The following is a 27,260-nucleotide window of genomic DNA, read 5'->3' on the forward strand; positions in this document are numbered from 1 at the left end:
CCCACTCATGGCAGGCTCAATGCGGCTTACATGGGGCAATGGAGGGTTAAGTGATGGCCCAGAGTCACAAGGAGCTGCCTGTGCCTGAAGTGGGAATTGAACTCAGTTCCCCAGGACCAAAGTCTACCACCCTAACCACTAGGCCACTCCTCCACTGTTGCTACTATTTGAGATTCTACATGGAATGTTGCTATTCCACTAGAAGTCGGCCCTTGCAGATCACCAATGTGGCCGCGCAGGTTTCTGCTTCTGTGAGTCTGACATCCTGCACGTACGTGCAGGTCGTCAGACTCACAGAAACAGAAGCCTACGCAGCCTTCTACATGGAATGTTGCTAGTGGAATAGCAACATTCCATGTAGAATCTCCAATAGTATCTATTTTATTTTTGTTACATTTTTACCCTGCGCTTTCCCACTCATGGCAGGCTCAATGCGGCTTACATGGGGCAATGGAGGGTTAAGTGACTTGCCCAGAGTCACAAGGAGCTGCCTGTGCTGGGAATCGAACTCAGTTCCTCAGGACCAAAGTCCACCACCCTAACCACTAGGCCACTCCTCCACTCCACTTTCATTCTAAGTTATTCTAGCACTATGCGCATTCATTTTAAGGGACTTTTAGATGGTGCTTTCATCTTTAAATCAAGTAAAATTTGAAATGATATCCCTATCCACATTAAATCTTAGCCTACTTATATACTTTTTTGTAAAACTTAAAAAACTTTTATTCTATAAATATTAATTATTGTAAATCAGTGTACATTTGTAAGTACTTAACAATATTTGTTAATGTTCTTTTGGAGCTCAGTTTTCCTTTGAATCCAATGCAATAAAAGTGGGATATAAAAGCCATGAGTAGAATAGAATAAAATAGAAAAGGAGACATGATGAATAAACTCCATTTACCTGAGCACACCGTGCTGGCATCTCTAGCATGGCTACAGACACTTGTGGCCCAGCCACCGTTAAAGCACTGCCACAGATAGGGTTCACTTCCTGTACACTGCACGCTATCCAGAAGGACACTTCCTGTACCCTGACCATAATAGGCATTTCCTGGGGCAGAAAGAGCCGAGCCACAGCCCAGCTGTCTGCACACGACCTGAGCATCGGTGAGATCCCATCCGATATCACAAACTGTGCCCCAGACTCCATTGTAGTAAACTTCAACACGACCCCTGCATTGATCCTCTCCATTGGCCAGTCGCAGAGCTTGAGGCTGATCTGTGGATGAATAAAATGGCATGAACAAGACTTTATTAGGCTGATACCTTTAACCACTTTTGGGTTTGTCTGAAAATTGACCTCTCTTAACACATCTATAACTACTGTACACATACACTTAGTCATGATATAAGGAAGTTTTCCCATGAGTGTGCTTTGATAAAAAGTAAAAATAACACAGGCCAAATGCATTTTGAAATTTGTGTGCAGTAATTCCCTTGAAAAAAGTAATCCTGGAGGAATCAAGACACACGTATCTGTCGTAGACTATATTGACGGCACTTTTCAAAGCAAAAGCATGTTTGCTATTCAAATTAGGACACAGTCCATACATAAAAAGTTCCCTCATACTTTGTTATTCTGTAATGGGAAATTTAACCACCATTTTCAGGCTTACATTTAGACAATACTGTCATCTACATAACGGCAATAGCAAACCTAAGAGCTAGTCTATAATTCTGCACTAAAATGGCTTAGCATGTAATTCTCACTAGGGAGGGGCATGTGTGGGGCAGATTCTCACTCTTGTGCAATAGCAAACGTTACAATGAATATGAGGTATGATTTCTCAAAAAATGTAATGCAGAACTGGAAATGATATGACTGCCTGTTTATTAGTCTCCATTTCTCTCTTTGGGGGTCTTTTACTGAGGTGTGGTAGGGTTTTTAGCTTGCAGTAAAAATCAGTTGGCGCTAAATGCTGAGAGGCTCATTATATATCTATGGGTATCTCAGTGTTTAGCGTGAGTTAAAAAACGTAGTGCACCATAGTAAAAGATTCCCTATGTCCAGTATAGTTTTGCTAATGCTTGCTCACCTAATGAATTTATTTCTCATTCCTACAGAAAACAACTGCTTCATTCTCGGCATCTTCCATCTTACAGCAGCGTCATGTTAGAGAAGCGTTACTGACATATTCTTTAGCACATAACTGCCCCCAATGCCTCTTTCCTGCCATTGGTCTAACCCAGTATGGCTATTCTTATAGAAACATGACGGCAGATAAAGGCCATATGACCCATCCAGTCTGCCCATCCTCTGTAACCCCTAATTCTTCCTGTTTCTAAGCGATCCCACATGCTTATCCCAATGCCTTTTTAAATTCTGAAACAGTCCTCGACTCCACCACCTCCACCGGGAGGCCATTCCAAGCCTCCACTTCCCTTTCTGTGAAATAATACTTCCCTACTACTACTACTACTATTAAACATTTCTTTAGCGCTACTAGACTTACGCAGCGCTGTACAAATTAACATGAAAAGACAGTCCCTGCTCAACAAAGCTTACAATCTAAATTGGACAGACGAACAGACAGCTAGGGGTGGGGAAATTGCAGTGGTAGGGGTGATAAGTGAGGGTGTTGAGTAAGAGAGTCATGGTTAGGAGTCGAAAGCAGTAGCAAAGAGGTGGGCTTTAAGCCTAGACTTGAAGACAGCCAGAGACTGAGCCTGACGTACTGGCTCAGGGAGTCTATTCCAGGCATAGGGAGCAGCGACAGGAGACATTTACCCAGCGAACGGAGTTCACGGGGAGGAGTGTAGGGAGAGATGAGAGCGGAAAGGTACTGAGGAACTGCGGTGATTTAACCAGAGCTGACATTGTGATGTCATAATGCCTCAGTCCACCAATGCCTAAGAGCCAACCTCATCAGTGATGTCACAATGGCTTGACCTATACTTGGCTCATACTACTACTACTACTATTAAACATTTCTATAGCGCTACTAGACTTACGCAGCGCTGTACAAATGAACATGAAAAGACAGTCCCTGCTCAACAGAGCTTACAATCTAAATTGGACAGACCAACAGACAGCTAGGGGTGGGGAAATTGCAGTGGTAGGGGTGATAAGTGAGGGTGTTGAGTAAGAGAGTCATGGTTAGGAGTAGCAAAGAGGTGGGCTTTAAGCCTAGACTTGAAGACAGCCAGAGACTGAGCCTGACGTACTGGCTCAGGGAGTCTATTCCAGGCATAGGGAGCAGCGAGATAGAAGGAACGGAGCCGGGAGTTAGCAGTGGGGGAGGTTATTCCTAAGCCTATTCCCTCTTAACTTTGTCATATACCCCCTTATTCCAGAGCTCTCTTTCATTTGAAAAAGGCTCTCTTCCTGTACATAAATGCCCTTGAGATATTTAAACGTTTCTATCATGTCTCCTCTCTCCCTCCTCTCTTCCAGCGTATACATGTTGAGGTTCATAAGCCTGTCCCTATCATTTTTGCATTCTTATGTTCTTATTATGCTTTACTGCCAAACTGGCTATACTGCAACCCAAACATATCAAAGCAATTCACAACCATGACAATAAAATGAAAAGTTAGAGGAGAAAGAAAGGAAAGAAGTGATGTAAGAACATAATAGCCATACTGGGGCAGGCTAAAGGTCCGTCTAGCTCAGAATCCTGCTTCCGACAGAGGCCAATCCGGTCTCAAGGTGAATATGCTTGGGGAGGGAATTCCATAAGAGGGAAACCATTACATAAAAAACAGAATTAATGAGTTAATGCAAGTCTAGCATATGCTGATGGAGGAATTAATATGCTAATCAAAAATACTTCTTTGTTCAACATACTACTACTACTACTACTTGACATTTCTAAAGCGCTACTAGGGTTACGCAGCGCTGTACAATTTAACATAGAAGGACAGTCCCTGCTCAAAGGAGCTTACAATCTAAAGGACAAATGTACAGTCAGTCAAATAGGGGCAGTCTAGATTTCCTGAAAGGTATAAAGGTTAGGTGCCGAAAGCAACATTGGTGGGCTTTGAGCAAGGATGTGAAGATGGGTAGGGAGGGGGCTTGGCGTAAGGGCTCAGGAAGTTTAGGGTGAGGCGAGGCAGAATGAGCGGAGCCTGGAGTTGGCAGTGGTGGAGAAGGGTACTGAGAGGAGGGATTTGTCCTGGGAGCGGAGGTTACGGGCGGGAACGTAAGGGGAGATGAGGGTAGAAAGATAGTGAGGGGCAGCAGACTGAGTACATTTGTAGGTAAGAAGGAGAAGCTTGAACTGTATGCGGTATCTGATTGGAAGCCAGTGAAGTGACCTGAGAAGAGGGGTGATATGAGTACATCACCCATATAGCAAGAAATGGAAGCAGGTTTCAAATTTTTCATAACCTGTCAGCATCAATCATAGAATAAAAGCCTTCCTTCATTTATTCCATTCACTATTTTTATTATTTTTTTATTTTTTCAAAAAATGTTTTCTTATAGCAATCAAATTCTTAGCTTTTTAATCAGTGTAGAAGCCAATGAGATGCTTGCTTGGATATGATTGGTTGGAAGGTATTTTTAAAGTCGCAGAAAATGCCAAGCTGCCATATTTAGACTGCTCAATATGACCAGAAGAGAGCAAAAGAATCATAAGAAATGAAGTTTGAAAGTTCATATTTATGGATTTAATTTTAATACATAGCTTTATTTTTATAGATAAAGAAGCGTCAGTACCCCCCCGAGGCAGCAGTTTTGGCACTGTGAAATGGTGCCCAACGTCAAGAGGTTACTTCTGCACTGATTAAAAGTATATAAGTACATAGGAACATAAGTGTTGCCATACTGGGACAGACTGTAGGTCCATCAAGCCCAGCATCCTGTTTCCAATAGTGGCCAATCCAGGTCACAAGTACCTGGCAAGATCCCAAAACAGTACATTTTATGCTGCTTATTCTAGAAATAAGCAGTGGGTTTTCCCCAATTCTATTTTAATAATTGTCTAAGGACTTTTCCTCTAGGAAGCCATCCAAACCTTTTTTAACCCCCACTAAGCTAACTGCTTTTACTACATTCTCTGGCAACAAATTCCAGAGTTTAATTACATGTTGACTGAAGAAATATTTTTTCTGATTCATTTTAAATTTACTACTTTGTAGCTTCATTGTGTCGTGCCCCCTAGTCCTAGTATTTTTGGAAAGAGTAAACAAGCGATTCGCATCTACCCATTCCACTCCACTCATTATTTTATAGACCTCTATCATATCTCCCCTCAGCCGCCTTTTCTCCAAGCTGAAGAGCCCTAGCCGCTTTAGCCTTTCCTCATAGGGAAGTCGTCCCATCCTCTTTATCATTTTTATCATCCTTCTCTGTAGCTTTTCTAATTCCGCTATATCTTTTTGAAGATACAGTGACCAGATTGCTATAAGAAACCATTTTTTGAAAAAAAAAAAAAACATTTATTGCATGGAATAAATGAAGGAAGGTTTTTAGCCTATGATTGATGCTGACAGGTTATGAAAAAGTTTAAAAGCTGCATTTTTTATGGCTTTTCCTTCCATTTTTTGCTACGTGGGTGATGTTGAACACAGAACAAGTGCAGTGTTTTTAATTTGTGTATTGTTGCACTTCCTTTCTCTTCAAGTGACTGGCGGAGGAATTGCCAGAAGTCTGTCTTTTCAAGAATGCAGGAATAGAGGGGAAGTTTGCAGGAACAATGTATTGAAGAGGGATGCAGGCAAGGCCATGGCTACTATCTTCAACTTGATTCTAGCTAATGGGCAACCACTGTTATTCAGTGGGTTGCTGTGTTCCACAGGTCATGCATCGTGGAGAGGTGTAATGGCAATATTCTGAACATTGTGACAAAGCTAGCACTCAAGGCCCCACAGAGAAGCAGCTAATCCCTGAACTACGGTTCCCAGAAGCCCTTGCAAGCAGGAGAGAGGAGGGTAGCCCCAAAAGGGGGAATGGATTTCCAACCCCAGCAGGGGGAGCAGTTACTCAGTGCTAGGGGAGCCAGTTACTCCCTTCCCCACTAGAGGGAGAAGGGGAGGTGAAGCTTAGTCTCTTAGCTGCATTGCCAGTATATAATTCCCTCCAGCTGTAAGAGGGGGAGAGATTTCCGGGTGGCTCCCAGCCACCAGGAGGGAGAGGAAACTGATTGAGAGAAGCTGTCATGGAGTAGGTGGAGGATGGGAAGGGCCTGCCACTGGAGCTTCCCTGGGGGTGGGGGGGAGGGGGAGAGTAAGCTGCCATGGAGTGGGAAAATGTAAAGGTAGCCCTGTCCAGCACATGAAGGCAGTGTGAGAGACCACAGGGGTGTGGTGCTGTGAGGTAGGAGGAAAGCTGCCAGCCCTGTTTGGCACAGGGTCCTCCTGGGTGCTGTGAAGAGGACAGGGGCATTAAGTAGTGGTTTCCTTTGAAGAGACTGTTGGTGAAAGGGTTAAATTATTGGGATGTAAAGAACAGCAGGCTGAACTTTGACTGAGCACGTCTGAGGGAGAGGGGAAGGTAGTGCAAAGGAAGTGGGCCTGAACTGTTAAGGAACTGAATGTCGGCTGGAGTTTGGAACCCGGCCTGAACCCTGTTTGTGAACTGCATTTCAATTTTGAGAGTGTAACTGAATTGAGAATAAAGCACTTTGGTCTTATGTCCATATGGCAGTCTGGTTCTTTGCTGGAAACCTGTGAACCTAACAGGGCTGCCGGCCCCAACCCAGAGTGGAGGAAGTCTCCTCAGAGCAAATTGGCAAATACCATTAAAAAAGGATTTAAGGGCATGGATAAATGTGCATTGCATCTTTAGTCAAGAGAAAGCAAATTACTCGGGTTCGGCGGAGTGCAAAGAAAATAGCTTTGACCATGGAGGTCATGTGAGATTCAAAGGTAAGTTCTATGTCAAGGGTCACTTCAAGAATTTGAAATGTGTGTGCGAGGGGGGGGGGGTAGCCCCAAAAGTAGCAGGGCTAGAGGAATTAACATGGCTATCTGTTTTCTACATGGCTTGGCAGTTTTGCTAGGATTAAGAATCATCCTGTTCGAGGGTTTTCGTTGATCTGTATATTCCAAAGGGAACATAGATCCACATAAGCTCCAGCGGCCAGCTCAGTATGAACTAACCCTGGTGCCTGGACATGGCCTTTGGATATCCAGGGCTAAATATGTGTTTATAAAAACACTGACTGCTGCAGGCTGAATATTGACCGGTATAAATTTTGGCTGACTTTCAGCCCTATTAATAGAATTGCCTTACAGAGTTTTAGATTTAACTCTGTATTGTACTGGTAGCAAGTGAAGAGTTTGCCCTTTGCAGTGGCGTACCAAGGGGGGGGGGGGGGTGCCGCGCGCCTGTTGGCTGAGTCCGCTCGTTCCCTCCCTGCTGCTCCCTCTGTGCGGAATAGGTTACTTCCTGTTCTGGGGCAGAGGGAGCAGCAGGGAACGAGTGGACTCGGAGTCGACAGGCATGCGGCACCCCCCCCCCCCCCAGCAGGTAAAAATGCACCTGGGGGGGTTGCGCTGCACCCGGGGGGGGGTGTAATTTTGCCGGGGGGGGGGCTGAGCTGCACCCGTGGGGGGGGGGGTGCATTGGCGATCCGCCCCGGGTGTCAGCCAGCCTAGGAACGCCACTGGCCCTTTGAAGTCAGACCAATGTAGAGAGCATTACAGTAATCCAGTCCTACTAAAACATAAGATTAGCCATACTGGGTCAGACCGATTGGTCCATATAGCCCAGTATCCTGTTTCTAACAGTGACCAATCCACTATTTTTCCCAGAATTGATGTCAGGCTTACTGGTCTATAATTTCCCTGATCACCCCAGGCACCCTTTTTAACAATTTGTGTTACATTGGCCACCCTCCAGGTACTACAGACAATTTTAATGACAGGCTACAGATCACTAACAGCAGACTAGCAATTTCTGGTAGGCCAGGTGCCCTTAAATACAACTAAAGATCAGACAAAAGATGTCAAATCAATAGTGTCAGGTACTAAGCATCATGCAAATAAGAACAACAAACATACTCTGAAATGTCTATATGCAAATGCTAGGAGTCTAAGAAATAAGATGGGAGAGTTGGAATATATTGCACTAAATGAAAAATTGGATATAATAGGCATTACTGAGACCTGGTGGAAGGAGGATAACCAGTGGGACACTGTCATACCGGGGTACAAAGTATATCGTAGTGATAGGGTGGACCGGACTGGTGGAGGGGTAGCATTGTATATTAACGAGAGCCTTGACTCAGATAGAGTACAAATTCAGCAGGACACAAATCACACCTTTGAATCACTGTGGGTTGAAATTCCATGTATAAAAGGGAAAAAAATGGTGATAGGAGTGTACTACCGTCCGCCTCGCCAGGATGAGCAGGTAGACACAGAAATGATAAAAGAAATCAGAGACGCGAACAAAATCGGCAATGTGATAATAATGGGTGACTTCAATTATCCAAATATAGACTGGGTAAATGTAACATCGGGACACGCTACAGAGATACAATTCCTTGATGAAATCAAGGACAGCTTTATGGAGCAACTGGTGCAGGAGCCGACGAGAGAAGGAAAAATTCTTGACTTGGTCCTTAGTGGAGCGCATGATCTGGTGAGGGACGTTATGGTACTGGGGCCGCTTGATAACAGTGACCATAATATGATCAGTTTTGACATCGACCTTGAAGTAACTGTACACAGAAAGTCAAATACGTTAGCGTTTAACTTTAAAAAAGGAGACTATGATAAAATGAGAAGAACGGTAAAAAAAAACTTAGGGGGGCAACTGAGAGAGTAAAAACTGTACAACAGGCGTGGACGCTGTTCAAAAATACCATCCTGGAGGCCCAGGCCATACATATTCCGCGAATTAGAAAAGAAAGACGGAAGTCCAAAACACACCCGGCCTGGTTGAAAAGTGAGGTGAAGGAAGCTATTAGGGCTAAAAGAAACGCCTTCAGAAAATGGAAGAAGGAACCGTCTGAAAATAACAAGAAACAGCATAAGGAGTGTCAAAGCAAATGCAAGGCGCAGATTAAGAAGGCCAAGAGGGAGTATGAAAAAAAGATAGCATTAGAGGCAAAAAAACATAGTAAAAATTTTCTTCGGTATATTAAAAGCAGGAAGCCGGCAAAAGAATCGGTTGGGCCGCTGGATGACCGAGGGGTAAAAGGGGCGATCAAGGAAGACAAAGACGTAGCGGAGAGACTGAATGAATTCTTTGCTTCGGTCTTCACCGAGGAAGATTTGGGTGGGATACCGGTGTCGGAAATGGTATTTCAAGCGGATGAGTCGGAGAAACTTACTGACTTCACGGTAAACCTGGAGGACGTAATGGGGCAGTTCGGCAAACTGAAGAGTAGCAAATCTCCTGGACCGGATGGTATTCATCCTAGAGTACTGATAGAACTGAAAAACGAGCTTGCGGAGCTACTGCTAGTGATATGCAACTTATCCTTAAAATCGAGCGTGGTACCGGAAGATTGGAAGGTGGCCAATGTAACGCCCATTTTTAAAAAAGGCTCCAGGGGAGATCCTGGAAATTATAGACCGGTGAGTCTGACGTCGGTGCCGGGGAAAATGGTAGAGGCTATTATTAAAAACAAAATTACAGAGCACATCCGAGGACATGGATTACTGAGACCAAGTCAGCATGGCTTTTGTGTGGGGAAATCTTGCCTGACCAATTTACTTCAATTCTTTGAAGGAGTGAACAAACATGTGGACAAAGGGGAGTCGGTTGATATTGTGTATCTGGATTTTCAAAAGGCGTTTGACAAGGTACCTCATGAAAGGCTACAGAGGAAATTGAAGGGTCATGGGATAGGAGGAAATGTCCTATTGTGGATTAAAAACTGGTTGAAGGATAGGAAACAGAGAGTGGGGTTAAATGGGCAGTATTCACAATGGAGAAGGGTAGTTAGTGGGGTTCCTCAGGGGCCCGTGCTAGGACCGCTGCTTTTTAATATATTTATAAATGATTTAGAGATGGGAGTAACTAGCGAGGTAATTAAATTTGCTGATGACACAAAGTTATTCAAAGTCGTTAAATCACGACAGGATTGTGAAAAATTACAAGAGGACCTTACGAGACTGGGAGACTGGGCGGCTAAATGGCAGATGACGTTTAATGTGAGCAAGTGCAAGGTGATGAATGTGGGAAAAAAGAACCCGAATTATAGCTACATCATGCAAGGTTCCACGTTAGGAGTTACGGACCAAGAAAGGGATCTGGGTGTCGTCGTCGATAACACACTGAAACCTTCTGCTCAGTGTGCTGCTGCGGCTAAGAAAGCGAATAGAATGTTGGGTATTATTAGGAAAGGTATGGAAAACAGGTGTGAGGATGTTATAATGCCGTTGTATCGCTCCATGGTGCGACCGCACCTTGAGTATTGTGTTCAATTCTGGTCGCCGCATCTCAAGAAAGATATAGTAGAACTGGAAAAGGTGCAGCGAAGGGCGACTAAAATGATAGCGGGGATGGGACGACTTCCCTATGAAGAAAGACTAAGGAGGCTAGGGCTATACAGCTTGGAGAAGAGACGGCTGAGGGGAGACATGATAGAGGTATATAAAATAATGAGTGGAGTGGAACAGGTGGATGTGAAGCGTCTGTTCACGCTTTCCAAAAATACTAGGACTAGGGGGCATGCGATGAAACTACAGTGTAGTAAATTTAAAACAAATCGGAGAAAATTTTTCTTCACCCAACGTGTAATTAAACTCTGGAATTCGTTGCCGGAGAAAGTGGTGAAGGCGGTTAGCTTAGCAGAGTTTAAAAAGGGGTTGGACAGATTCCTAAAGGACAAGTCCATAAACCGCTACTAAACGGACTTGGAAAAATCCAAAATTCCAGGAATAACATGTATAGAATGTTTGTACGTTTGGGAAACTTGCCAGGTGCCCTTGGCCTGGATTGGCCGCTGTCGTGGACAGGATGCTGGGCTCGATGGACCCTTGGTCTTTTCCCAGTATGGCATTACTTATGTACTTATGTACTTATTTATGAGTTCTTTTTGTACCCTAGGGTACATACCATCTGGTCCAGGTGATTTACTACTCTTTAAATAAAGATAATAAATAAAGATATACATTTCAACTCACATATACAGTGGGGGAAATAAGTATTTGATCCCTTGCTGATTTTGTAAGTGTGCCCACTGACAAAGACATGAGCAGCCCATAATTGAAGGGTAGGTTATTGGTAACAGTGAGAGATAGCACATCACAAATTAAATCCGGAAAATCACATTGTGGAAAGTATATGAATTTATTTGCATTCTGCAGAGGGAAATAAGTATTTGATCCCCCACCAACCAGTAAGAGATCTGGCCCCTACAGACCAGGTAGATGCTCCAAATCAACTCGTTACCTGCATGACAGACAGCTGTCGGCAATGGTCACCTGTATGAAAGACACCTGTCCACAGACTCAGTGAATCAGTCAGACTCTAACCTCTACAAAATGGCCAAGAGCAAGGAGCTGTCTAAGGATGTCAGGGACAAGATCATACACCTGCACAAGGCTGGAATGGGCTACAAAACCATCAGTAAGACGCTGGGCGAGAAGGAGACAACTGTTGGTGCCATAGTAAGAAAATGGAAGAAGTACAAAATGACTGTCAATCGACAAAGATCTGGGGCTCCACGCAAAATCTCACCTCGTGGGGTATCCTTGATCATGAGGAAGGTTAGAAATCAGCCTACAACTACAAGGGGGGAACTTGTCAATGATCTCAAGGCAGCTGGGACCACTGTCACCACGAAAACCATTGGTAACACATTACGACATAACGGATTGCAATCCTGCAGTGCCCGCAAGGTCCCCCTGCTCCGGAAGGCACATGTGACGGCCCGTCTGAAGTTTGCCAGTGAACACCTGGATGATGCCGAGAGTGATTGGGAGAAGGTGCTGTGGTCAGATGAGACAAAAATTGAGCTCTTTGGCATGAACTCAACTCGCCGTGTTTGGAGGAAGAGAAATGCTGCCTATGACCCAAAGAACACCGTCCCCACTGTCAAGCATGGAGGTGGAAATGTTATGTTTTGGGGGTGTTTCTCTGCTAAGGGCACAGGACTACTTCACCGCATCAATGGGAGAATGGATGGGGCCATGTACCGTACAATTCTGAGTGACAACCTCCTTCCCTCCGCCAGGGCCTTAAAAATGGGTCGTGGCTGGGTCTTCCAGCACGACAATGACCCAAAACATACAGCCAAGGCAACAAAGGAGTGGCTCAGGAAGAAGCACATTAGGGTCATGGAGTGGCCTAGCCAGTCACCAGACCTTAATCCCATTGAAAACTTATGGAGGGAGCTGAAGCTGCGAGTTGCCAAGCGACAGCCCAGAACTCTTAATGATTTAGAGATGATCTGCAAAGAGGAGTGGACCAAAATTCCTCCTGACATGTGTGCAAACCTCATCATCAACTACAGAAGACGTCTGACCGCTGTGCTTGCCAACAAGGGTTTTGCCACCAAGTATTAGGTCTTGTTTGCCAGAGGGATCAAATACTTATTTCCCTCTGCAGAATGCAAATAAATTCATATACTTTCCACAATGTGATTTTCCGGATTTAATTTGTGATGTGCTATCTCTCACTGTTACCAATAACCTACCCTTCAATTATGGGCTGCTCATGTCTTTGTCAGTGGGCACACTTACAAAATCAGCAAGGGATCAAATACTTATTTCCCCCACTGTATAGTTATTGTTTCATTTTTCAGTCTCTGGGTTTGGTATCCTTTGAAGTCCAGTTGATGTGGGTTACTGGAGGCTTTTTTTTGTTGTTCTCTTGGGGGTGGGGGGTTAGATGTAGATATAGCTCAGATAATGTGCTTGTTTACTATTTCTAAAAATTCTAGAACTAGGGAGCATGCAATGAAGCTTCTAGGTAGTAAATTTAAAAGAAACTGAACATGTAATTAAGCTCTGGAATTTGTTGCCAGAGACTGTGGTAAAAGCATTTAGCTTAGCAGGGTTTAAAAAAGGTGTAGATAATTTCCTAAAACAAAAATCCATAAGCCATTATCAAGATGGACTTAGGAAATCCACTGCTTATTTCTAGGATAAGCAGCGTAAAATCTGTTTTACTTTTTTGGGATCTTGCCAGGTACTTCTGACCTGGATTGGCCACTTCAACACAGGACTCAACACTCCAAAATCAGCAGAATGAGCCTTGGTGAGAAAACGGTTGAGGCTCTGCTGCACAAGGGATGAAGTTGAAGCCAGCGGAGGTAAAAGCTTCACTACCCCCTTTCTTTTGGTGTGTGGCATCTAGTTAAACAGGTGAACTTTGAGAACAGAGAGCACCTGACTCCATTCTCACCGTCAAGTCAAGTCGCCATCTTGGCTACTTCCCCCTGTTCTTATGTTCTTAAATGTTGTTGGGCAGACTAGATGGACCGTGCAGGTCTTTTTCTGCCATCATCTACTATGTTACTATGTAAATAAAAATGAGGACTAGTGCCTCAACACAGACCGAACAGAATTATTTATGGCTCCATTTTTTACACAAACAGAAGAGTATGTTATTTAAGCAGGATCTTGACGTGAAGAAGACAACCTCTTTCTTTAACTGCACAAATCGAGAGTTAAAAAACCCCAAAAGGTTATCAATAGAAATCAAACAAAATAAAACATGGAAAAGAAAATAAGATGATACCTTTTTTATTGGACATAACTTAATACATTTCTTGATTAGCTTTCGAAGGTTACCCTTCTTCCTCAGATCGGAAAAATCCCAAAATAATCCGGGTCCTATTTATTAATGCTTAGCAAATAAAAATGATGTTAGCAGTCATTGGCACAAAGTCCATTTTATGCAATGGACTTTGCCGTGAATAATGCTTGATAACACCATCATTATATGTTAAGCATCGGAGCTGGATTTCCACCGTCAGTGACCATAGGCAAATGGGGGAGGGAAAGGTTGTCTGTTCTCCCCCCCCCCCCCCACTCTTCTTCCCTCTCCACATATGATTGGCTCTGTCCATCTCCTTCTCTGTTCTGATGTCCCCCTCTTATGTGCTGTAACGCTATCAGCAAAATTCAGCATGGAGTCCACCCAGGCCCTATGGTCCCCTCCTCCCACAGGGCTTCCTGTTACCTGGAGACCCTGCAAGGGGAGAAGGTGGTGTGGCTCAGAGCTTGAGGAGGCTCCTCTGAATTCTGCTATGTTCTTTGACTGGACCACTGAGGTACCTGTGATACCCCTTCCAGATAAAATCTTGCTTCTTCTTCTTAATTCAGGAGCCAGAGGCAATTACTTACGTTGTTTATGTCTAAATCTGAGCCTGGCAACTCTGGAACTAAAGATTTTGGGCCTTGAAGGTAAATCCTTCTTCCTTCTATGAAGAGTATACAACACTTGGAGGTGAAAGAGCAGATCACTGAGTGACTGTGGAATAGTTTTGCATGTACCCCTCAGATATAATAACATGGTGCTCCTGAAAAAAGGGTTATACTTGTATTTGCATATTGTACTTAAAATGGCATAAGTATTCCACATAGCAAATTACCTAGTGGTTGAGTTGGAGATGAACCAGTAGCTGCTGAAATAAAACAACATTTGTGGTTAGTTTTGGTAAGTTCCTTTTTTTTTTTTACATTTTCAAGAGTGTATATCAAACAAACTGAAACAACGAGAACATGGATGTTTCTATTGTACATTACCTACTATAATAAAACTCACCCTCAACGTTCTGAGGACACTGACGTCAGTGAAGCCAAGCCCTGACTTCCTTCAAAAAGGTTCGAAGGTTCGTGGTGGTGAAGCCACCAAAATCGCTCCGGGCCCCGCCCTCGAGGGTTGAGCAATGGCAGAACAACGAAGGGGTTGGCAGGGAGGGAGGCAGGGAGGCGGGGGGGGGGGGGGGAAATCGCTCCGGGCCCCGCCCTCAAGGGTGGAGCAATGGCAGAACAACGAAGGGGTTGGCAGGGAGGGAGGCAGGGAGGCGGGGGGGGGGGGGTGGGAAATCGCTCCGGGCCCCGCCCTCGCGTCAAACGTCATGACGTTGGGGGCGGAGCAATGCCAGAACAACGAAGGGGTTGCCCAGGGACGGAGGGGGGTGTTGGCCACGAAAACCTTGCTAGCGCCTGTTTCATTTGCTCTGAAACGGGCTTCTTTTACTAGTAAAAACATAACATTCAAGAGAAGTTATTACAAAGCATCATCTAAGAATATTTTCAGAGAAAGAATCAAGAGAAGCCCAAGTTTTTAAAACTGAAGCTTCTATAGCCTCCTTCCTAGGTTTTGGCAATTCTTTTCCGCCATAAGAACTGGATTGCAGTGACTTATGGTAGATGAGGGATCTGGTTCTAGTACTTCTCCTTGACGGGTTTCCAGGGTTTACTGTGCCTTGATCTAATATATCTGAACAGGCAAGAGCTAAATCCAAATCCCCTCCCCTTTCACTGGGTCACATCTCTCCCACGTCTCCCGGAGAGCAATGGGTCCGATATTCAGATGAGCTGAAACGTATAAAATGTCATTCTATACAGGATACAAAAAATCAGGAAGAACAAATCCAACAAACCAAGTTAAACCATAAACTCACTATAATAAACTTGGGTTCAAAATAATTTATCTTTTTTTATATATGCACTTTAAAAAAATACTATAAAGTGTTTTAAATTGTTTTAAATGTGCTCAGACCATACCGTTTACACCCATTATATCCCCAAGAGGAATATAAAGGGAGCAGTTATTTTGATGGCAAGATTGGAATGGATGAATGATATGTGATTTTAATGAAGCACAAGGGAAGTGAAATAATTATGTGAATATGGGTGTATATCGCATTGTGGGTTGGTTTATGTAAGATATGTGGGGGAAGTGAGATCAGGGTGTCATGAATTAACATTTACCTCCTTTAGGTTCAAACAAATGTTGAATGGTATGTTTTATTATCCATGTATTAGATAGTATTAAGGAAAGCACCATAATTTATGGGCGGAGGTTTGAGCTCAAGTCTAGCAAAATTTAATGTGAATAGTTTATGACCTATACATATGTATTATAGATATACGCATACACCGGTGATTAAGATCTACTCAGCTGTATGTACATACACAAATATTAGGAGGTGGAACATCGTATGTGCAATGATGGTTCCATTGTGACACCACCACATATTCCTCTTGGGGATATAATGGGTGTAAACGGTATGGTCTGAGCACATTTAAAATAATTTAAAACACTTTATAGTATTTTTTTTAAGTGCATATATAAAAAAAGATAAATTATTTTGAACCCAAGGTTATTATAGTGAGATTCTATACAGGATGCCTACATTAGACATACATTACACATGTGAATATACAGACTATTAACAGTGGCAGGTGCTTAACACAGTGGGTAAATGCGAGGGGGATACCCAGGGGTGGAGCATGGGCAGGGCCTGCACAGGAGCATATATGGGTGGGACACTGCCATTTTGGGAAGGTGCCCTAGTCCCTCCCTCCTCCAACTACTACCACCACTATGGAGAGGTAGGCTGCTGGGGGTTTGGAGGGGGGCAGATAGCAGTCCCACTGGACCACCAGGGCATTTTTGTGCGATGTGGGGAGGGGGGGGGGGCAGTAGGGTTTTTGTGGTTTGGGGGTGGGGGGGCCTGGAGGTCCACTGGACCTCTAGGTCTTGTGTTTTGGGGAGGGGGGGGACAGACTTAGGTTTGACAGGTCTGGGAGAAAATTACAAGCGCTCACCAACTCTGATCATTGGGCCAGGAATACTGTAAGTTATGTAGAGAGCTTTCACGTTTAAGCCGGTGTAATTGTGGCTGCCTGAACGTTTGGCACACTGAGACTGGATTACACTGGGCAGCAGTGGGGGTGCCTGAGTGGAGTCAGACTGTTATAGCATCATCCCCTTATGGCCACCGTTAAACCTATAAATCAGCTACCCATGGATTTTCACTGATACTGTCTGGATAGTGGCAGTGAAAGTTCCTTGAAGTCCTCCAGTGCTGGGCTGGAGTTAGGTGGAGTGAGAGTTGAATGACTAGTTATGTGGATAGCAACGATCTGGCCAATATTCAAAATGATTTAACTGGGCACAAACGGCCGCTGACCTGTTAAATCGTCTGTTCAGGGCGGTTATCATGATAGCGCCTAAGTGAAAACTGGTTATTTGGGGCGGCATTCCGAGGGCAGAGTCAGTAGTTGGCCAGTTAAGTGCTGATATTCAGCTCTTAACAAGCCAGGGTCACCGCATAAATAGGACCATATAAAAGTCAGTCCTATCTTTATGTGACAACCCTTGGCCGGTTAAGTTCTGAATATGGATTTAGCCGGCTCTGCATAAACTGGATATTCAATGCTGAACCGTGATCATGGCCCAGCACTGACATCAACCATGGTCAGCAAAATGCTCATCGCCGCTGATTTGACTGTTTACCCCGATATTGCTAAGCAATTTATTTTAGGCCTGTAAAACTGCAGAACTGAGGTAAATAGCTTAGCTCTATGTATAGGGGCTAAATATTGCCACTGTGGAGGCAGATTTGCAAGTGGGCAGCTCCATTAGGTGCCCTGAGGGTACTTATTAAGAACCTACTCTAGAAGGAAACCTAGGGGCCTGGATTTAGCTGTGCAATTACTAGCGTAACCTGGTATCGCGCTTACACCAACGAGCACCTAAACGTCGCAAGGACACACCCAGTCCGTTATGCACATCAGTGGGAGCCCTGTCTATATGCCCCTCAGGGGCATAATTTACTTGCAAATATGCGCTCTTCCTGCCCCCATCGACCCCACTTAGAGCACTAGGGATATCAAGGCCCAGGGGGACCTACCTAGACTGTGGGGGGAGGAGGGGAGGAAGTTAAGAGGATGTTTGAAAGGCGGTGGGGGGTTCTGAATGGTGGCAGCCTGGGGGGAAGGGGAGAGAAAGAGACAGGATTTTTTGGGGGGAGCGAGGAAGGGGATCAGGAGACATTTTAAAGGAAAAATAGTTATGTGGGTTCCAACCGATATTCAGCCAGGACCTGCCTAACTCTTTTATGTGGGCCTCAGCACCGAATATCGGCCAGGACTAGGATAAGCTGCAGTGGGAAGCATCAGGCAAATTAGCCCTGGATATTTATTCAATGTCAGGGCCTGGACCTGAATATCTAGGGTTAATTTACACAGCCGTTCTCATCTTTTAAAAAAACATGGACTGCAGCTGCATAAGTATCGGCTGGATTATTTTTTAAATGCTGCAGCCACCAAGGTCACAGAACATTCTGGAATCTGTCTTGTGCAATGACAGTGGATAACCAACAGCGACTAAGATAATGCAAAGAAATATACATATAAACAAGAAAAGCTTTGTGAGTTCAATTACCTGTACACACAACACTGGCATCCTGACAATGGCTACAGACACTTGTGGCCCAGCCACCGTTAAAGCACTGCCACAGATAGGGTTCACTTCCTGTACACTGCACGCTATCCAGAAGGACACTTCCTGTACCCTGACCATAATAGGCATTTCCTGGGGCAGAAAGAGCCGAGCCACAGCCCAGCTGTCTGCACACGACCTGAGCATCGGTGAGATCCCATCCGATATCACAAACTGTGCCCCAGACTCCATTGTAGTAAACTTCAACACGACCCTTGCATTGATCCTCTCCATTGGCCAGTCGCAGAGCTTGAGGCTGATCTACAAAATCAAAAGACAAATATTCAGCAGTGCAGAACAGCATCAATTCCACAGTGCACGGCTTTCTATGCTTGTTTATTTCTTAAACATCTGGATTCCTCTAATCTATGGAAGCTTCTTGCCACTTCTCCCAGGTTTAAGCAGATAGTTGGCACTTGGCACATCTTAGGACAGGGAAACTTCTCAAATAGACATTGGTTAGTGGGGATGCTTGGAATGCCCTCCCGCGGGAGGTGGTGGAAACGAAAACGGTAACGGAATTCAAACATGTGTGGGATAAGCATAAAGGAATCCTGTTCAGAAGGAATGGATCCTAAGGAGCTTAGCCAAGATTGGGTGGCAGAGCCGGTGGCGGGAGGCGGGACTGGTGGTTGGGAGGCGGGGATAGTGCTGAGCAGATTTATACGGTCTGTGCCAGAGCCGGTGGTGGGAGGCGGGACTGGTGGTTGGGAGGCGGGCATAGTGCTGGGCAGACGTATACGGTCTGTGCCAGAGCCGGTGGTGGGAGGCGGGACTGGTGGTGGGAGGCGGGACTGGTGGTTGGGAGGCAGGCATAGTGCTGGGCAGACTTATACGGTTTGTGCCAGAGCCGGTGGTGGGAGGCAGGACTGGTGGTTGGGAGACGGGGATAGTGCTGAGCAGACTTATACGGTCTGTGCCAGAGCTGGTGGTTGGGAGGCAGGGATAGTGCTGGGCAGACTTCTACGGTCTGTGCCCGGAAAAGGACAGGTACAACTCAAGGTAAGGTAGACACAAAAAGTAGCACATGTGAGTTTATCTTGTTGGGCAGACTGGATGGACCGTGCAGGTCTTTTTCTGCCGTCATCTACTATGTAACTATGTAACTATGACACGTGTTCCCACCCATCCCTGGAAATGCACCAGCCACATAAACTTATGCTCATGGGTAATTTTATTTCTTACAGTTACATGTAATTAATTTATCAAGATGTGAAAATCCAAATGGTTTATCAGTTGATTGGATTTGATCTTCCTTTTCATTGGTTAGTGGGGAAATGGTATTTTTATTATTGAAAAGAATTGTCACATAAAATCATGTCTACCGGACATTTGTCCCTCTTATCTGTTGTGTGATATTCCAATTAAATTGGTTAATTGGTTAACTGTTGTAGTTAATAATTGTGATTTTTTTTCTTTGTCATTGGGAAAAATTATTGTAACATCAATTCTGAAATCTCAGGGAGCAGGCTTAACTATTGTACTGAATTTTCACTCAGTAGCCAGTATACCTTGGATGGTGAAATTATTGGAGTCTATAGTTGCATCTCGAGTTACATCTTATCTGGAGTCTTTTCGTTGTTTACATGGTTCTCAGTTTGGATTTAGGGTAATGCATAACACTGAATCTCTATTATTGACTTTGCTATCATAAGTTAAGGAGTATTTGTGTCACAGTACTTCAATTTGATATATTAGGCACAAATTGACCATGATATACTTTTGAGTAAATTAAGTGGGTTTCGTATCTCTGGAAAAGTTCAGAAATGGTTAAAGGGTTTCCTAAAAAAAATAGGTGATATTGTGTTTTTTTTAAATTACATTTGTACCCCGCACTTTCCCACTCATGGCAGGCTCAATGCGGCTTACATAGTATATACAGGTACTTATTTGTACCTGAGGCAATGGAGGGTTAAGTGACTTGCCCAGAGTCACAAGGAGCTGCAGTGAGAACTTAACCCAGTTCCCCAGGACCAAAGTCCACCACTAGGCCACTCCTCACCTCTGTGTTAACAAAAACAATGCTTTTTCATTTAGTTGGAGTCCGAAATATGGTGTTCCACAGGATCTGCCACTTTCTAAAAACTATACCGGAGGTTTTTCTGACTGATGAGGAAGCTCACTTGGCATTCGCATAAGAAAAATTCATTCTATGAAAGCCGAGCATCTGAAGTCTTTCCCTCCAATTAAGCATTTAAATTTAACAAAACATTAGGGGTTAATGGGAAGGTGGTGAGACACTAACCAAAGCACCTAATATTTGATATCTTAAGCAGAAATTAAGGCATAGTCAACGACCAAGGTCTTCAAAGCTGTTTCAAAGTTTTTAAATTATAAAAAGTAACAATTTGTCTGATGACTTCTTTCTTGCCAAAGGTGGTTTTGCCATTTCACATGAACCAGGAGGTGGTATTGCTGTCATTTTTCAGGGTGTCGGGAGAGGGGAAACAGTTGCGTCTGCACTCCTTGGATATTCACAGGACTTTGTTGTGTTACCTGAAGGCAATCAACTCATTTAGAAAATCAGATATGCTTTTTGGGCTGTTTGTGGGCTCTTCCGTGGTGAGGTGGCTTTGAAATCCACCATTTCCAAGAGTGTCAGAGAAACTATATTGGGAAGTGCTTGCCTTTGCTGGTAGAGGGATGTAACCCACTCGTCTAGACTGGCCTGACATGAAATTAACAGCAAGTATAAATTTCACTTTTATAAAATGACCCCATAGTGGCTCTGTGTGCATAAGTTTATGCTCCTAAGTGGCATGCGATTTTATAAGTACCATTTCTGTACATAAAACATTGTCTTTATGTACTCAAATCACTAATGAAAATATCCCCAACACGGACAACTCTTTGATGATTCATGTGAGATCTGATGGAGGTATAATATCAAAGCCAAGAAAAAGCATGCATAAAAATCCAAAATTACCTAGTGGTCTAGTTGGAGAGAATCCCGGAGCTGTGAAAATGCAAAAATAACATTCTTGTCACTTTCAAGTTATTTCTTACTGCAAAAAGAACCAACATTTTATTTCAGGATTTCTATGAATGAACATATCAAACCACAGGGAAAATCAAGTTAATAAATATTGGTGAAACAAGGCAAACTTGTTGAAGGGTAGAAATTATCATTTTACATCCTGTGGCTAAGAAGTCGAAGAAAGAAGGACTGCCGTTTCCCCTTTCCTGTGTCAGCGTTTACCAGTGGGACAACCTCGAGATTCTCCGTGTTTTGTAGCTAAGTACTGATTGGATTCTCTAGTTTGTTCTGGGAGGTCCGGGGGAGTTAAGTGAGGGTTGTCCAATGTATGATTTTACAAGAGGGGATATCTGTATAGTCATTAGTAGATTCAGGAGTTAGACATTGGTGTTTGGTGTCTTTCATAAGGTGATAATTCAGGAGGAAAAGAGTTTTTCAATTCATTCGTTTTTCTCATGTATGTATGTATGTTGAGTTTTTACGTTTGATGCTTTTTCCTCCTGACTGGAACCAATGATAGTAATGGACTCCTGAGACTATAGGGATAGTTCTAATACATTTGTATTTCCCTATGTGGAGCTTTGAGGTTCCAACTTGAGTAATTAAGTACCATAGATTCCCGAGTTGGAATCTTTAGGGAATCACCAGGAGACACCCGCAAACTAAGTCTTATATTTTCAAACTTCCTAGAGTTGTGGTATGAATGAACATAGCCATGAAGAGAAAGGGGTCTGAGATGGGTCTGGCAACTCCTCTCTCTTTTCATCAGTTGCGGTAGACTCCTCAGCAGTGATAATACACATCAGTGAGGCCTTTTCAAAGTCCTTCTTCTCCAAGAAATGCTAGTTCTAATGTCTCTTGCCGAGTCTGTCACTTTTGACAATACCTAGTATTTTCCCTAAAATGAATGAAACACATGTTTGAAAATTGTCCTCGGAATCAGTAGGCTGCAGGTATTTCCTGGCGACTCTCTGTTTCTGCCTGAGCACATGCTCAATCTTGTTGCCCTTGTCAGAGTGTTGTGTGGCTGAGGTGCTGCCAAAGTAAAGACCTATGAGATGTTGATACCACTATTACTACTTCTGCCCCTCGTCCTAATTATCTATTGTCACATGCTGGCCATCGTGTCACTGGTTATTCAGAAGTTTGGTACTAGAGGGAACTCTAGAGAGAACATGAGGGCTCTGTAAGGAAGTGAGTTCATGGTAATGCTGGGAGATGTAGTCCTTGAGAGTCTCAAACTGACAAAGTAAGTTCATAATGGATTCTGGAAGTATTGAGAAAGCAACAGGAGTTCAGATCACGGGTGAAGGACAAGGTACTTCAGCCCCTGGAGCTAATTGTAAAGCCAGACTATTTGAGGAGAGGGAAAATCAGCAGCAGGACAGACAGGAGAACCATAGAGGCAGAATGTATTGAGCTTATTTCTCAGACCTTAAAGGGAAGTAGGAGTTAATGGAAAGAATCTCTTATGGGAAATTGACAGGCGGGCAATGTGCTTGCTGTGAAAGCTCCTGATTAGATGCGACAGGGAAACATCTACATACTAGATTAACATACCTGTTGGAGCAGGGAAGGGACAGGCAGAGAAGCTGAAGGTTGGGGACATGGGGGGAGGGGTGAAGGAAATGGGGGTTCCCTTTGTGGGGGGGCTAAGGGTTCTGCTTGGACTATGACAAATCTTGAGTTCTTTATCGTCGGGGGGGTGCCCACTGGATGCATATAAGTTGGTTGGGGCATATCTGATGAGGGCTATCGATGGATTATGAAACTGAGTTGATGTTTCTTTCGTTTAGAATGTTTCATGTGTTTCCCAGATAAAGCTTGTACTGATTTGGTATTGTACTATTTTGATAGCAGTTAACCGTTTAGTTGTATTGTACGAGCAGCTTTAAAATCAAATAAACAGTAAAGTTGAAAAACAGAAAAAAGCCGGAAGAGGCAGCCTCATGATCATTCAAGTTTTGCCAGAAGGCTGTATGTATGTTGTCTGGGAATGTTACTGGATCAAAAGCCCAGGATAAAGTATTCTGACAGATTAATATCAACAGGCAGACAAGCAAGAGCAGCAGTCAACAATGAGAAGCTGTCAGGGAAGTTAGATGGAGACTCAGAACAGCTTTTAATTAACTTGGTTCTCTGATTATAATTGACTATGAGCCGTATGTTAGTTGTACAAGTTTCTAATTAGAAGGTCCATGGTGAAACATCACCTAAAGGTTTAAAAAGCGTGTAAAATGGTGCACCAGAGTCCTGCCTCATTTATGGAAAATGGAAGATATGGCTGAATTCTTGACTTAGAGAGATGGACCAGAGGCAATTTCCTGTGACATTATTTACTGAATGTTCAAGAAAAATATCCTTGGTGAATTACAATTAAAAATGTAAAATGATGTTGCAAAAACAAGCACAGACATCACTAGTACTAATATTACTGCTACTAATATGACTCATTATTTCTCTTACTACTGCTAGTAGTATTGTATATTATGGCTACTACTATTACTACTACTTATCATTTTCTATAGTGCTAGTTATGAACTATGAAATATGAAACATGATTAAGACCTGTAAAAACAGGCCTAGAGTGTCTCTTTTAGTTGACCCCTTTACTGAATCAGAGCTCATGGTCTGCTAGCACCTAAGTAAACACTATAAACTTAGTTGTCCACCCTAAAGCGGAGTCAAAATGGGCAAAGGCTATAAATCGTGAGGCCCAAGAACTTATCATCTGATAAGACATTCCTATGTGCAAGCTGGCGTGGGAAAGGTGCAATTTTGGATGAACAGAACTGCATGCGTGATTTAGTGATGTGGGTGGGGATAGATGGCGAGAACAGGAAAACAGAATGAGCTCTCAGGAAAATACGTGCTGAAGCCTTGCTTAACACAAAAGGTATATAAACCGCTGTATCAGAGCATTACGTTGGGGAGATGCAGAGTTATACCACATGTTCGGGTCCCCTGCGCTTCCCCATGAGAAACTAGCATTGGTAATTGTTAATTACTCTTGGTAAATAATAAAAAAAAAAAGAATTGCCTTTCTCATATTCTTGTAGTTTCGGATTCTTTTATCTCTTCCAGCTGTGAATGGCTGGTTTATGCTAATTTGGGAGGGGATACAAGCAGCCTAAAAACAGTATTAGTAATGCTGCTTCTACTACGATTACTACTTCCTCTTGTAGTACTAATACGTCTGCTAATTGCAATTCTACTACTGCAGCTACTGCTGCTATCACCTGTTGGTTTCTAGAGCAAAAATAACCTCCCTACAGTGCACGACAAAGGGCTGAGTTACTAGCAAGCATTATTTTACTGCTTGTAGCATGTTGTAAATACTGATCACTCTTTGTATATGAGGAAAGACTAAAGAAGTTGGGGTTCTGCTTGGAGAAAGACAGCTGAGGAGAAATACAATAGAGACCAATAAAATTATGAATGGAGTACAATGGGTACATAAAAACATGAGCATTGACATACTGGGACAGACCGAAGGTATATCAAGCCCAGTATCCTGTTTCCAACAGTGGCCAATCCAGGTCACAAGTACCTGTCAAGATCCAAGAACAGCAAAACAGATTTTATGCTGCTTATCATAGAAAAAAGCAGTGGATTTTCCCAAGTCCATCTTAATAATGGCTTATGGACTTTTCTTTTAGGAAAATAATCCAAACCTTTTTTAAACCTTCTAAGTTAACTGCTTTTACCACATTCTCTGGCAATCAATTCCATATTCATTGCGGCTATCCTGAAAACCTGACTGGCTGGGTGTGTCCCGGGGACTGGGTTGAGAACCCTTGAACTAGATGGTCCATAGTGCTCTTTACCTACCATTATTTCCTATATTACTTTATGTTTCTGTGTGATATTTAATTAATTTTAATGAGGAATTAAATTGAAATGCAAATCTAGTGCTCATGAGTACACCACACAATTGCTTATTGACCTATAAGTGCATTCACTCTGCAGCTCCTCAGTACCTCTCCACTCTCATCTCTCCCTACATTCCTCCCCGGGAACTCCATTCACTGGGTAAATCTCTCTTATCTGCACCCTTCTCCTCCACCGCTAACTCCAGACTCCGCTCCTTTTATCTTGCTGCACCATGTGCCTGGAATAGACTTCCTGAGCCGGTACGTCAAGATCCATCTCTGGCCATCTTCAAATCTAAGCTAAAAGCCCACCTTTTTGATGCTGCTTTTAACTCCTAACCCTTATTTACTTGTTCAGAACCCTTATTTTATCATCCTCACTTTAATATTCCCTTAGCTCTTGTTTGTCCTGTTTGTCTGCCTTATTAGATTGTAAGCTCTGTCAAGCAGGGACTGTCTCTTCATGTTCAAGTGTACAGCACTGCATACGTCTAGTAGTGCTACAGAAATGATAAGTAGTAGTAGTAGTGCTTGGGATTCCAGAATCTTGCCACTCTTTGGGATTCCGGAATATTGCCACTCTTTGTCCTTATCCCTTATTTGTCCTATTTGTCTGTCCTAATTAGATTGTAAGCTCTGTCAAGCAGGGACTCTCTTCATGTTGAAGTGTACAGCGCTGCATACGTCTAGTAGTGCTATAGAAATGATAAGTAGTAGTAGTTTAATTACACATTGAATGAAGAAATATTTTCTCCAATTTGTTTTAAATTTACTACTTAGTAGCTTCATTTTCTGCCCCCTAGTCCTAGTATTTTGGGGAAGTGTAAACAAGAGATTCACATCTACTCATTCCACTCCACTTGGTATTTTATAGACCTCTATCATATCTCCACTCAGCCATCTCTTCTCCAAGCTGAAGAGCCCTAGACGCTTCAGCCTTTCCTCATAGGGAAGTTATTTCATCCCCTTTAACATTTTCATCACCCTTCTCTGTACCTTTTAGAATTCTGCTATTTATTTCTTGAGATGAAAATGCAAATCAGTGGCTTAATTTTTAAAAAGTACAAAAACTAACATGCATGCAATGAAGTTTAAAACAAATTAGAGAAAATATTTTTCATTCATCACAATATTAAGCCAGAGTGCTAAATGATGTTAGCATAGCTGGGTTTAAAAGAGATTATGACAAGTTTCTGGAGTCCTTTTTCTTAAGTATTGCCAAGTGGTTTTCTACATACAGGATCTGGACTGAAGTGACCTGTGGCAGATAAGAGAGCAGAGAGGACCAGTAGTAATAACTGGGTAAAGTCTTCTCCGGGGTTTGTGAGGTCTTCTTGGATGTAATGATTCTGGAATCTGTTCTCCTATAACCATTCCAGATTAGTGACTGATAAAAATCAATAAAAACACACACATATATAGAATAAATAATGAAAAAACTGTGTACCTGAGCACACGGCGCTGGCATCTCTAGCATGCCTACAGGTACTTGTGGCCCAGCCACCGTTAAAGCACTGCCACAGATAAGGTTCACTTCCTGTACACTGCACGCTATCCAGAAGGACACTTCCTGTACCCTGACCATAATAGGCATTTCCTGGGGCAGAAAGAGCCGAGCCACAGCCCAGCTGTCTGCACACGACCTGAGCATCGGTCAGATCCCATCCGATATCACAAACTGTGCCCCAGACTCCATTGTAGTAAACTTCAACACGACCCTTGCATTGATCCTCTCCATTGGCCAGTCGCAGAGCTTGAGGCTGATCTACAAAATCAAAAGATGAATATTCAGCAGTGAAGAACAGCATTAATTCCACACAGTGAAGCTTAAACATCTGGATTCATCTAATCTCTGAAAGCTTCTTGTCCCTTCTCAATGTACTCTTGTGATTAATCATACCCCTGTGTGTTCCCATGATTAATCATACCTCAAACAGTGTGTTCCCATGATTAATCATACCCCTAACAGTGTACACCAATCATTAATCGTACTCCTAACAGTGTGCTCCCATGATTAATCTACCTGTAACCATGTGCATCCATAATTAATCATACCTCTAACAGTGTGCTCCCGTGATGAATCATACCTCTGTGCTCCCAT

At 43.3% G+C, this 27,260-nt stretch overlaps 1 protein-coding gene across 1 annotated transcript in view; it reads right to left on the minus strand.

Moving 5' to 3' along the window:
- LOC115471028 (deleted in malignant brain tumors 1 protein-like) overlaps nt 1–27,260 on the minus strand; it is a 53,569-nt gene extending 26,309 nt beyond the window's left edge. The window contains exons 1-4 of the mRNA XM_030204698.1: nt 27,215–27,260; nt 26,736–26,924; nt 18,254–18,571; nt 14,445–14,477 (exon numbers count right to left, since the gene is read on the minus strand). Of these exons, the coding sequence (XP_030060558.1) occupies nt 14,445–14,477; nt 18,254–18,571; nt 26,736–26,924; nt 27,215–27,260 (586 nt within the window). The remainder of the gene's footprint in view (nt 1–14,444; nt 14,478–18,253; nt 18,572–26,735; nt 26,925–27,214) is intronic.

The sequence above is a fragment of the Microcaecilia unicolor genome, chromosome 5 (genome assembly GCF_901765095.1).
Source record: "Microcaecilia unicolor chromosome 5, aMicUni1.1, whole genome shotgun sequence".
NCBI lineage: Eukaryota > Metazoa > Chordata > Amphibia > Gymnophiona > Siphonopidae > Microcaecilia > Microcaecilia unicolor.